The 12,562-nt window shown below is 53.5% G+C and overlaps 1 protein-coding gene across 1 annotated transcript; it reads left to right on the plus strand.

Moving 5' to 3' along the window:
- Positions 1-117: 117 nt before the first annotated feature.
- LOC140657277 (putative methyltransferase DDB_G0268948) lies at positions 118-11,009 on the plus strand. Its single transcript, XM_072874063.1, is given in 11 exon segments — positions 118-311; positions 1,782-1,861; positions 4,212-4,335; positions 5,327-5,430; positions 5,432-5,455; positions 7,313-7,441; positions 7,710-7,870; positions 8,140-8,353; positions 8,998-9,098; positions 9,841-9,978; positions 10,584-11,009. Coding segments are annotated over 9 exon segments (1,059 nt in total). The 5' UTR covers positions 118-311; positions 1,782-1,861; positions 4,212-4,259; the 3' UTR covers positions 10,696-11,009.
- The last annotated feature ends 1,553 nt before the right edge of the window (positions 11,010-12,562 follow it).

The following is a 12,562-nucleotide window of genomic DNA, read 5'->3' on the forward strand; positions in this document are numbered from 1 at the left end:
CATCCGAATCCACCCTAGTGAGGTTTCCCTGACAGTTATTCCACACGGGGGGATCAAGTGCGGAGGCTCACAGACCCCAGCCGGGGTGCAGAAGCAGCCGGGGCAGAAGGGGGAATTCAGCCCGAGCACAATTAGGAGGAGTCAACTAAGCTGCACCAACACCGCAACCATCACACACAAACCCGGGCAGCATCAGTGGTGGCTTCCCCTATGGACTCACCTCCCCTCTCCAATTCCGCACCCACCAGAGGAGACAGGAGGAGGGAAACCTGTGGGCACCTGAAACGCAGGGGCTGAAGCTGGAGGCAGAGGTACGTGGTGCTTCTCAGCTATTGCGCATGGCTTCCCCTTGCAGATCGCAAGCTATTTAATGTAAGCCGGCGTCTAACCTTAGTCTTCAGATGCTCTCTGAAAGCACGGGAGCCCAAGAGTCCTCTGTCTCTCTCTGAGACCTTGTTTGCTCTCAGGTGTCTAAAAATAAAAATTTCTGGTAAGTGGAAGAGAAACCCCGCTGCCAAAATATGGGTGAGCTGCTTCTCCCGCCCAGGTCCAGCCCTCTCTCCAAGTTGCTGCATCGGGAACTGCGGATGGCAATGAATTTCGACAGCAAAAGCCGACAGCGCCACAAAGCTGACGGGACTGCCGGGTTCCCGTCGGGAACTGGCTGAGCCCGCAAACACCAAAATCACCATCTGGTACTTTTGCATTGGCCACCTTGGGAACCCACTGGGCCAAGAGGGCTGCAGTGCTGGGCTGCGGTGCCACCAAGAGGAGTTGGGACATTCGGGTCTGTTTCAGGCCATCCGGTGATGAGAGATCAATGGCTCTACAGTTACAAATGAATTGGAGGCAATGATAAGCTTTCGCCAGCAAATAAAGATGTCAGATGAGCCAGGAAGCACAGAGAAGCCTCCGGTCCCTGCGTGGGGAAGAGGAGATCTTGGCGTGCTCTGCCACAGACTCTCACCTGACTTCTTAATTTAATTTCGTATATTGGCCCCACAATCAGTCTTCCCATCTTCCTTAATTGTAAGGTGAAATCATGGGAGAAGGACTTGTTTCTTATTGTTTTCTGGAAGATCCCAGCGCTGGGGCTTTGCTCTCAGCCAGGACTTTCAGCTCCCCCCCGCGCTGTGCATCAATCATTCATAAGGAAGGATTTACAGCAGGATAAGCTAAGGGGAGAGGCAGGATTTCAAAGCCAAGGGTGCTCTGCCTCTGAAAACTTCCTCCTCTGCCCTTGAGCTTGCCCCCGCCTGCCTTTATTTCTTCTCCAACCTTTTGTGTGCTTGAACGCAAGAATAACCAGCTGACGTGCCGGCTGCTATTAAAAGGATCCAGCAATTGGCCGTGACACTTACTTGCATGGGTGTGGATGCACATTCCCCAAAACAGTCACTACTGCAGAGATTCCCTGCTCCCCCCCCTCGCTGGTTGATTCGCTGGGTCTCTCTTTCATCTGGGCTCTCTTTTCACATAAGCACTGTTTTTTTCTGGGTTGCAGATGCCAGGGAGTGGGCAGGGACAGCCGAGACCTTGAGGCACAGCTATAACACACACATCCATGCGATCAGCTGAAACATCCTTGATTTGTAGCTAACTCCCTTCCCTACAGGGAGATTTCATCCCGTGCCCCGCTGCTCGTAAGCCAAGAGAATTATATTCTTCATTAATTTAAAGTCTGAGCCCTCTAGGTTTAAAAAGAGCCTTGTAGAAATACCAAATATTTTCCAATCCCTTTATTCCTCATTGTGATAATAAATCTTGTTCCTTTTCCATAGGAGAACAAATAAACAGGGGAAAGTCTCCCGAGAGCCGAAACCTTACCGGGGTCTTAAAAGCAAATCATTTTCTTCACAGGGTAAGAGAAACATGACCGGCTTCTTCACAGTGTAACTAACCCGGGTGATCGAGCCAGAAGTGATGCTCTGGGGAGCAGCGTGCCCTGAGCGTTTTGCCCATTCCCCCTCAGGTGCTGTGGCCCCGTTACGTTTTCATATCACTGCTGCCTTCTTGGTGGGGAGGGACTCTGGGGTGGAGACATTGGCACCCTATTTATTTGTTCCTAGCAAGCAAGAGCCTGCTGGTTACAGACTGTTTTGACTCCTTGGTGTGGTTATCACCTAAATACATGTTCCCCAAGCTCCAAGGCTGCTGGCCAGGAAGGAGAACGGTGTCAGCCCCATCCTGGATCAGCATCCTGGTGATGGGGAGGTTGGCCCCAGCCCTCCCGCAGTGGCTGCTCAACCTTTCTGCCCGCCCTCTGGGTATCTTCCCTCCAGCGTGGTCCAGCAGAGAGCTGCTGAGTCGATCAAAGCTGAAATGAAATTTAATCAATTAAATTTGTAAATTAAATACAGCACCATGACGGGGCGATTTGCCTCCTCCTCCTTTAGCTCCATGCCGCACACAATCCGTTTGCAGGATTCAGTGCCACAAGCCCAGCGCTGCGCAGGATGGGGCTGGGCATCTTCCACAGGTCGTGCTGAGGAGTCAGAGTGACATCGGGTGAAACACAGCCCTGGACATCACCAGGGTGGGCACGGCACATTCCTTGATACACGCACTGGGTCCGGATTTCTTTCCCCAGGATAATGTCTTGGGGCTCATTACAAGCAGTAATGATGGTGCCAGCACATGCGTCGTGACGCTGCTTGTCCCAGTTGCTCTTGGGGAATTGCCCGGTGTTCAAAATCTCTAAAAACGAGGCTGCTTATTTCATGCCACAGAGCTGCTTTGCCCAGATCTGAAGGTCGGTGTATCCCCTCCCTCATCTTCCTCCCACGGGCAGGGGCAGGATGCAGTGGTGGTGCCAAATTAAAAGCAGCAAGCCCATGTCTTGGCTGTGGGCTGCAGAATTGCTGCGATTTTAAGGTCTATGTTTAGAGACCTGGCCAAAGGGGCACCTCCGCTACCAGGGAAAAAGGATTCAGGACTCACGTCGTCTACAAGAGGCCGAGTCTTGCAGCATCACCTCTACACAGCTGCCAGCAGCAGCGGGCAGAGACCTCCAGCCCAAGGAAAGGAGGGGAACAAGAAAACTATGAGTATCCCAAACCCCTTCAGGTGCTACACAACTTCTTGGCACCTTGAGTTTAGCGAGATGTGGTTAAGTGGTTGTTCCTCTCCATCCGTACCTAGTAGCAACTACAGCAAAATCCACTCGTGAGGATGCAGCTGGCCAGAGCTGGACTTTTCCCTCTAATTCCTCTAGGTAGGTGTGGGAGGGCGACCTGGAGTGTTTTCCAGGTAGGGAATTATCCACAGAAAAGGTGGAGAATTGAACCCTCTGAGCAAGACATTTTGGAATTCTTTTAGTACTCGGAGCCTCCAAAATTGGGAGATGCTCCGAAAGATGTAGCTCGGTGTATCTGGCAGCGTTTGAGCTCCGTGGGCAGGATCCTATGGGCAGAGGCTGGCGTAGGAGGGGCGTAACCTGGAGGCGAGTGGGACGCTGGCTTCACTGCAGAGAAGGAGGGTGGAAGGAGGGTGAATGACACATCGTTAGGGAAAAAAGAAAACTCATTATGATTTTTCAAGCAGCCCAGTTAGAAAAGCAAAGGGCCGAGAGCTGCGGTGTCTGGGCTTAAGATACAGTCATGGAGAAAATAAACATGAATTCCTTTTCCATTTGAGAAATAGGTGTAATTAATTAGAAGGCTTTTATGAGTTTTCTAACAACTGTTTTGTAGTAGCTGCAGGAAAAGAAGCCGGTTAAGAGTTCTCCGAGTGAAATTAGGGAAGATTTTTCTGCCAGAAAGTTATTGCTGGGGACGGCATGAATGCAATCACAGAGCCAGGCTTGCTCCTAGAGTGACATTTGTGTTCTGGATAAAACGGAGCAGCTCTTCCCCACTGGCACCGAAACAAGGCAGGAGGGGAAAGGAAATCTTCAGAACTATCAAAGCGTCTGGTTAAGGTGATGTCAGGTGTTTTGTTTTCACGAGGCAGCACTGTTTCCCTTGGATGTCAGGTCATTACACTGAGAAAAAGAATTCAGTATAATATTTACTGATGTGCGGTGAAAGGAACCACAATAATAGAAACAAAATGGCTTTTTCCATATCAAGATGAGACATTTTGGCGCTGCGGAAATGAGAGCGCTGTTGGTGAAAAACACTGACAAGTGATGCAGGAAGACTGACAGGAGTCTCATTTGGGCTTTTTTCCCCAAAATGGATTGATTTTTTTTTTTTTTAAATAAATTTCAGACTGAGATGCATTCCCAATGAAAAAAAAACCCAAACATCTCTCTGGAAATGGTCCGAGTGGCTGCAGTGAAACCCCAGCGGACGAGCGGGGAGGACGGCTGCATACCCGGACTGCCACGGGAAGGTGAGGACACGGCGCAGGCTGGGACTGCCAGCGGCGGAGAAGCACGGGGAGGTGTCAGCAGCACTCATGCGAATACGTCTCTATTGCCCAAGGACAGGAATAGATCTCCTGGCCATAGATGAGGTTAGGGCTTAGCTTGCTGATGCTGTTTGGAAAAGCAAAGGTGTGGGAGCCGGTTTGCCACTGCAGTCTGCAGCGCAAAGGTGGGGAGGAGACAAGACCTTAAAGAGAGCAGGTGTGGAGGGATGCCAGTATCTTATGTTCTCTTTTTCTGCTAAGGTTCGGGTTTGGAGGTCTATTGATTCAGGACCCTGTTATGTAATTTAAGTCCACAGGGCCTGTAGGCTTGGGGAAGGAGTTTACGGGAAGAACCCAGGGTGCTTTAGTATTCCTTAAAGCCCCCTGACTTAATAAGTGGGCTGGTAGGGATGATGGACGGTGTCTGATTCTCTGTGCCGGGGGTATAACTCACATTAGGGCTAAGGCCCAGCAATCCAAAGGTTGAGGAGACCAATTTATTGCTGCATGGTGCAGGGCCATCGGAGATTAGCTGTCACCTGGGGAATATAGATAGGTCTAGAGTTGGGGTAGGAAATCAAAGGCAGCTAAATCCCGTGTGCCAAAGGCTGGGAGAGCTTAGAAAAGGGCTGGTGCTGTTTGCAGCCCATGCCTGGCTCACCTTTTTTTTTACTGTAGGCATTTGGTCTCAGCTGTAGCCAGAGGATAATCAGTTAAATATCATCTGTGAGATGATATTTATCGCCCCTGAGAGCAGCCTGTGCTATGGGGACCTCAGAGTTAGGAAAAGAGCAGGTGGCTGAAGCCTGGGATGCATCCCTTCCCATATGCATTCATGCTCTCAGCAAAGTACAGACAAAATTAGGGTATCTAAACCCCAAAGAGGCTGGACTCTTGCCAGATGCTGCAGGACACGGCGGGTTATGAAACACGGGGGGCTTTGGCGCTTTTGTTGTATTTTCTCTTGGTGCAGAGATGTATCCTGGTACAACTGAGCAGCAGGTGACCCAAATGAAATACTCAGGACACAAGCCCAGCAACCTCAACCCATGCTTTGATTCAGCAAACCACTCCCAAGGTGGCCTCCGTCTTCAGCCCCTGGGTAAGTTCCACTGCTTTACCTTAAAATTAAGATAGGCTTAAAGGCTGTGCTAATTGGCACAGATTCACAAGCTCTGTGCAAAAGGCAAACTGAAGTGAGCGTGCCTCAGGTGACCCATGGCTCTGCTGGCTTCAGCTGTATGTAATAAGCATTACTCTCGTGTGCGGAGGGGTAAAATCCTGCCCCAAAGCAGGGGAGGGCCTTTGCCTGGTCCGTAAATACCAACGCTCCCCGCTCTCAGGGGCGGTGCTGGGGTTGTACAGGCTCTGGTTACGGCTCTTCTCTTTCTGCCGGACAACAGGAGGGAGCTGAGCGCAGCCGGCCCCCGTGGGTACGGCTGCGGGTGCCTGCGGCGTTTGAATCCCGTTCTCCCGCTGCTGCGCAGCCTCTGCTGGCCTCGGCATCCGCTTCCCGGCGGGGCAGGGCTGGGAGCAGCCCCTACCCCGCGGGCGTTTTGAAAGCTGTCGTTAATTAATGACCACGGAAACTGCCTAAGGCGAAGGCCCCGCTCTCGGGCTCCAGGGCCCGGCTGGGGCGCAGGCTCTGGAAGCGGCCTTCCAGGTCCCCCCCTGCCCGGGCCGCGGGGGCAGCAGGCGGGGCGGGCCCGGCCCTCCCCTCCCCTTGCCCTCCCCTCCCCTCCCCTCCCCTCCCCTCCCCTCGTCCCGGCCCCACCCCCGGAACTCCGAACTGGGAGCTGCCGGGAGCTGCCGGGAGCTGCCGGTGCCGGGAGCAGCAGCGGGCGGGGGCTGCAGGCGGTGAGAGGAGGGCTGGAGCTGCCGGGGGGGGGGGTTCGCTGGTGGGGGAAGGCCCATGGGAAGCACCTGGCGGACTCCCCCCCGAAGAGGGCTCCCTAGCTCGGCACCTCTCCTCGCACCGCACGATCCAGTAGCCCTTTGATGCCCGCTGTCGGATATTCGCCTGCCGCTCGAGAAGCCCCCCCGCTGCTGCATCGCTGCACCCCTCTGCCCCCCCTTGCTGGCCGCGGTTGCCCGTCAAACGAGGCCGGGAGCCCTTCTGGCGGGCCCTCGGGCCCGGCCGGCACCGCGGACCCGCCGCCGCCTCGGGCAGCGCCTGCTCGGCCGCCGGGATAAACAGGATGCGGCCGGGGGCTTCCGGTGCGGGGCGGCGGGGCGGGCGGAGCCGCTGCCGGCAGCCGCTGGGCCTCGGCCCGCGGGCCCCTGCCCGCCGGCTGCGGGGCGGCCTGGGGGGTAAACGGCTGGGTAAGCGGGGAGCGAGCGCCGTGTCCGTGGGAGCAGGGTTGATGGCCGGGCGGGCGGGAGGCCTGAGGGGGGCCTGCGGGCCGGGCGTGGGTCTGGGTGAGGGCTTTAAGGGGGCTCTGGACTTGAAGGAGACGGTGGGCGCGTCTGGGGCAGGAAGGGGTGAGAAAATACCGGGTGGGGCAGAAAGCGCAGGGTGGACTTGCTGTGATTGTGTTGCTAATACTAAAAGATGAATCTCCTTTAAAAAAAAAAACAAAACAAACTTTTCTGCTATTAGGTTTTCTGATGCTCTGCTCAGTCCCCCCCCAAATCAGATATTCTAGCTGTAATGGTGATTTTTTTTTTTCAGAAGGCCCCCAAGTGGGTGGGAAAGCACAGGAGTAAGGAGAAGAAGGGTTAAAAAACCTAGAAAGCTTTTCCTTGTCAGACATCGCTGGTTTTCTTCTGCGATTAGCTTATACCTGTAGGAGGGATGCTTGGAGAGCAGGTTCATGCTCGCTCGCTGGAGCCTCACGGGGCAAAGTCCTCCCTGGGCCCCTGCCAGGAACCGGAGACTTTAGCGCCTGCGGTTAGACGCTGAGGAGGCAGGAGGAGTTTGGACCTGTGGTGACAAACCTGGCTTGCTGCCTCCTCCCAGGTGCCAGGCCACGCAAGCATGGCTGCCCAGATGTTCGAGGGGAGAGGGCACGCGGCCGTCTACCAGAAATACAGGTTTGCACCGGGCAAAGAGCTGCAGCAAACCATCCTCGCCTACCTGCAGGAAAAGGTGAGTGGGGTATGGCCAGGCTGTAGTTAAAAACGGGGTAGTAGTATTTGGGGGTAGTAGTATTTGTGCTGCTGGGAGTGTTACCTTGCTTGGTGCCACAGGGAAGAATAAATCAATAGGGCTCGGGTCAAGATGCGGGCACAGAAGAGCCTTTCCACGGGTTGCGCCATGCCGAGGCTGTTCCTCTGTGGGTGCTGGGGGAGGGAATGGGGTAAAAGCACAGAAATTGGGTGGCTGCCCACTGAGATGCATCCATTCCTCCCTGCAGAGGGCAAACCCTGCTGAGCTGGTGGTGGATGTCGGCTGCGGGTCCGGACAAGGCACCCGCTTCCTTGCGGAGCACTTCAAGAAGGTGGTGGGAACAGACATCAGCGAAGCGCAGATCCAGGAGGCCAGGGATGCCCCCTCCACGCCCAATGTCTCCTACCTGTGAGTGTTGGGGCAGCAAGCTCAGCCGAAGGCAAAACTCAGGTCCTCGCAGGGAGGTGGTGTTTTGTGAGTATGAGTGTTCTGAGAGCTGGCTGGCACCAAAGAAAATCCCATTTGATGGGATTCCTGGTGTGAACAGGCATTATCCTAGATTTACAGTAGCCATGGTCTTGCATCCCAAATGGTCATCATCGCCTCCAAAAAACACCCACTGACTTCATGTCCTACTCCCTAATTCCTGTATTATACTTTTTTCTGCCCCCTTCCAGTGTGTGCCCTGCAGAGGAGCTGCCGTTCGAGGATGCCTCGGTGGACATCCTGACTTCATTTACGGCCGCACACTGGTTTGAGATCGAGAAGTTCATGAGAGAAGCAAACCGAGTGGTTAAACCCGGTGGTTGCGTGGTCCTCAGCACCTACACTGTGGACATGAGTCTGCGCTATGGAAACTGCTCTGAAAAGCTGACTAAAGTCTTCAGGGAGGTGAGGTGATGAAACCTAAACCTCGGGGCTTCCCCTCCTGGTCTGGGCAGGGGGAAACATGTAGTATGTGGATGCAGAGAGGAAAGTCATGGGCTTGGGGGGTACAACTAGAGGACTGCTATTACAGGATGGGGCAGAGGGATGGTTAAATACAAGGATGAGGTTGAGATGGGGTGTTAGTGGTTCCCACACGGTGCTGGGGCTGGCTGGATGAGAAGAGGGACATTAGGACTAATGGGGCAGGCTTCAGTGTGGCGAGAAGGGCTGCGGAGCAGATTTGGGGGGCTGGTATCATCAGAGAGACTTCTCCTGTCACCCTGATCACAGTGAAAAGAATGGGAAGTAGAAACTGTTTGGGAAAAGGTTTTCTTGACAAAGAGTGTTTTAACAACTTGCTAAAAGGAGACTTTCCACTATGAGTAACAGCAGTGTAGAGGACAGGACCCTTATCTCTATAATAAAATAGCATCCTTGAATTCTTGCCACTGAGCAAGATTTTGGTGAATTTTAATGCAAGGAGTATTTAAAAAAAAAAAAGTACATGTATGAATGCATCAGAGCTAGGGCAAAGCAAACCTGAGTTAATTGGAAATTGAGAGCTTCAAGTGGTTTTGTGTTTGTTTTTTAATCTGCTGTCTTTACAGTCCTGGGACCTGCTTTTAAAATACTCACATAATAGAATAAAACTCGTCTTGGAAGACTACAAAGAGATCTTTGAGGCCTTGCCATTTCCAGACAAGAAGAGGTGAGCAGAAACTCCTCGGTGCAGCACCAGGAGCGGATAGAGGTGTGGTGCCTCTGCTCCTCCCCAGGGCTGCTCTGCCACTGGCCCAGCGAGGACACAGGGGAGCTGGGTTTGTCAGAGCCGGTAGCTGCTGGGTTTCAGCAAATGCCTTTGCATCGTGGCAGAGCCATGTGGCTGTGTTTCCACTCGATTGGATTTAATGCAGCGCTGTGTCGGGCCAGCAAGTATGGTCTAGGGGCTGCAAGGACCCTTCCTGCTCAAGGCAGAATTGGGTTAGGGGTTTTTTTTGTTGGTTTATGATAATTTGAGGCTTCTGGGAAGATCACTTAATGGATGAAGGGGAAAACTGGAGGGAGAGAAAGAACCTGCCCCAGACCTCCAGGGAGCCAGCGCCTGCCTCCCCACCAAGGCATGGGGCAGGGACTGACCCTGCAAGCAAAAAGGATGCGTTGGCAGCGGTGTTGCAGAGGTGTCGGTGTCCCGGCTGCTGGAGGAGAACAGGCTCTGTGGGTAGGTCTGTGCGGAAAGGACTGTTCAAGTCACAGACTATGTTAGTCCCTGGACCATCTCTGCTTCTCCAGTAGTGCATCAATTAGAGAGAGCTCCTGACCAACAGATGTTTCCATCTGTTGGACCTTTGATAGTGTCAAATTTTTCACCACCACCTCAATCTGTTGTGCTTGTTCCACTGCCTTTGAGATTTACCTTGCCAATGCTTCTTTCTTCCCTGTCTCCCTTCTAGAATCACTGATATCTTTGACAAAATTCCCATGACGGTTGCTGGTGTGGTTGGTTACCTGGAGTCTGTCTCTCCATATCAAGCCTATATGAAGAATGACCCTGAAGCTGCCAAATCCCTCCTCCAAGAGACTGAAAAGAGGTGAGGAAAAAAACACTTGGGAAAACAAGCAGGACACGGAAGAGCCCTCTTACACAGTGGATGAAGAGTGAGGCTGTGGGGACTCCTTCAAAGCTAGAAGTGAGCTGTGCAGTGATATGTTCCCTCCTTCCCCCCAGGTGTGGATGGATACTTGTCAGGTCAAACAGCAGATCCTCAGCTGCTCACAGCACAACTGACCTCAGTTGGAGTCAGTTGAGTTAAATGTTAAGTCCTTGTAGCTGTATGGTGTTCTTGCACTGATATATCCATGTAGGTCTCATGTCAGAGGTATCTTGAGTTTCTTTGCCTGGCCCTTGATTAGCAGAGGGGAGGAAAGATGCAACTGCCAATGTTTTTTAACTGAGGTGTGGCAAGGGCCTGCCACAATGCTGGTGAGGGAAGGGCAGGCATCCCTGTGCCTCTAACTCGTTCATTGACCCGAACGACCCCTGTGTGCGTGTTGGATGTGTTGCTGCCTCCTGCATCTGCCGTCAGGACCTCTGTGCTTTGGGTGGATGAGGCCTATCTCTGGTTGTGGATGTCACCCCATGGCAGGTGGGAGCTGGCTGGGCAGTGTGAGACCCTTCCTCTGCTTCTTGTTTCAGGATGCTGGAGACAATGGGAGTTTCTTCTCGTGAAACCCCAGTGGAGTTCTGGGTGAGGCACGTCTGTGTGCTGGGGTGCAAGGAGACAGTGAAAGGAAAACCCTTGTCCTGATCTGATGCTGGAAGGGAAGAAAAAAGTGGGTTGTCTCTTAATACCCCACTTGTAACCACCCTTATTCCTTGGGAAGATTGATGCTGATTTTGGCGATTTAAAATTTTGATCTTCTGTGGAAAGCAGACGTGGGTTTATGCCTGCTCTTGGGTTCCTGTCCACTTTGGTCCCCCAGTCTGCCCAGTGGTGTTCCCTCAGCACTGGAAGGGTCCAGTTTCACACTGGTGGTTGGATTGCACATGAGGCTGAGAATCACAGTAATAGCTGAAAACCTTGCTGTGTTTCTTAATAATAATAAAAAAGCTGAAAAAAGTTGCTTGTGGTTCCTCTTTTTAAGAGAGGCTGTAGAGCACCTGCTGGGGTGGGAATAACTGCACTTCATGGGTGTTGCTGACCTGGGCCCTGAGTGGCCTTCTCTTTTGTGGGGTAGATGGGGTTTAGGTAGAAAGGGCTATTTGCCCCTTTCCCTGCCCAGGCTCGGCTAGGAGCTGTGCGTGTGCTGTCTTTGAAGGCCAAGCTGGAAAGGGGCTGTTCTCACCCATATGTGACCCCATCCCTGATGTTTTGCTGGCTGGTACAGGCGTATCAGCAGCTTATCTACCCAAGGTTTGCCCAGCGCTGTGCCGGCACCGCTGCTTTGGCCCTCACGAGGTTACTCGCTGTCGGAGCCTTTCTGGGATCGCTGCCAGGGGAGCAGGTTTGCTCTCCCTTCAGTCCCAGCCTGCTATCGCTCACCCGTGCTGCAAAGGCAAGATTAGTGGCTGCATTTTGGGGAGGGGCAGATGGAGGCAAAGGGGTTCAAAAGGGGTTCAGCCCAGCACAGGTCCCCTCCTGTTTGCTTTCTGGAGGCTTTAAGTCCACGTGCAGCCTCTGCAGGGACCTTTCCCTTTCCTGTAATTCCTGCCCCTGGTAAGAAGGCTGCCCTGATGCCATGGGGAAGGCTGTGGCTTCACTCTTACACCTTGGTGTGTTATTAAGGAAGAGGGAAGTGATGCCTCTGCCCCTCCTCACCACAGAGTGCACCTGGAGGGAGGCTTATAGGGGCTGGAGTTGCTTCAGCTGTGGTCCTGGGGTTCTGAGGTATGGTCCTGCCATGGGTGCAGAGACTGAGCCTCCTTAACCTGGTGAAGGTGCTTGACCCTGGGCATATCCCCATCAGGGTCAGGGAGTGCTGGCTCAGCTTGTGCAGGGTGGGGGGGCAAAGGCTTTGACCCTGCTTGGTGGGGTCCTAGGAGGACAGCTATGGGGAGGAAAGCCCAGCGCTGATGCTAGGCTGGTCTCTGTGTCCATGTGTTGGAGAAGACCTTATTGCCTGGTGATGCTGGATCAAGCCCTGCTGCAGATCACTAGTGAAGAGGCCGCAGTGGGTGTGTGTGGGTTGTGGTTGCGTGAGCAGCACCCATAAAAACATCCCTTGCTGGGCGAGGATGGGGCTGGTGGCTTGTCATCTCCTGAAGAAGCACTAGAGGTCTCTCCCTGCCCGGGACTGCACCAGATGACACAGCTACTGGGAGGTGGGTGGCCTGTACGGCTGCCTTGGCCGGGGAAGCTCCAGCTTGCTTGCTGGGCTTGTCCTGGTGAGGTGCATTCCTGCAGCTGTGCCTGGGCAGGGAGATGTCTCCAGGGAAGGGACACCCCGTGTCCCTGTGGTGCTGGCACACAGGCTGGGGGGAAAAAGTGCTTGTTTGGGTTTTTTTTTTTTCTCACTTTAAGTTTAAAACAGTCTGTTTAAATCTGCTTGCTAATTAACTTCCCAATTAATAGCCCTTCCCTCCCTGGCGTCAGGGGGAAGCTCAGCCCATGCCCCAGGATGATGCAGTGGGTGACAGGCTGTGATGTAACACCAGGGATTGCACCACCAACGCGC

The sequence above is a fragment of the Ciconia boyciana genome, chromosome 10, assembly GCF_034638445.1.
Source record: "Ciconia boyciana chromosome 10, ASM3463844v1, whole genome shotgun sequence".
Lineage (NCBI taxonomy): Eukaryota > Metazoa > Chordata > Aves > Ciconiiformes > Ciconiidae > Ciconia > Ciconia boyciana.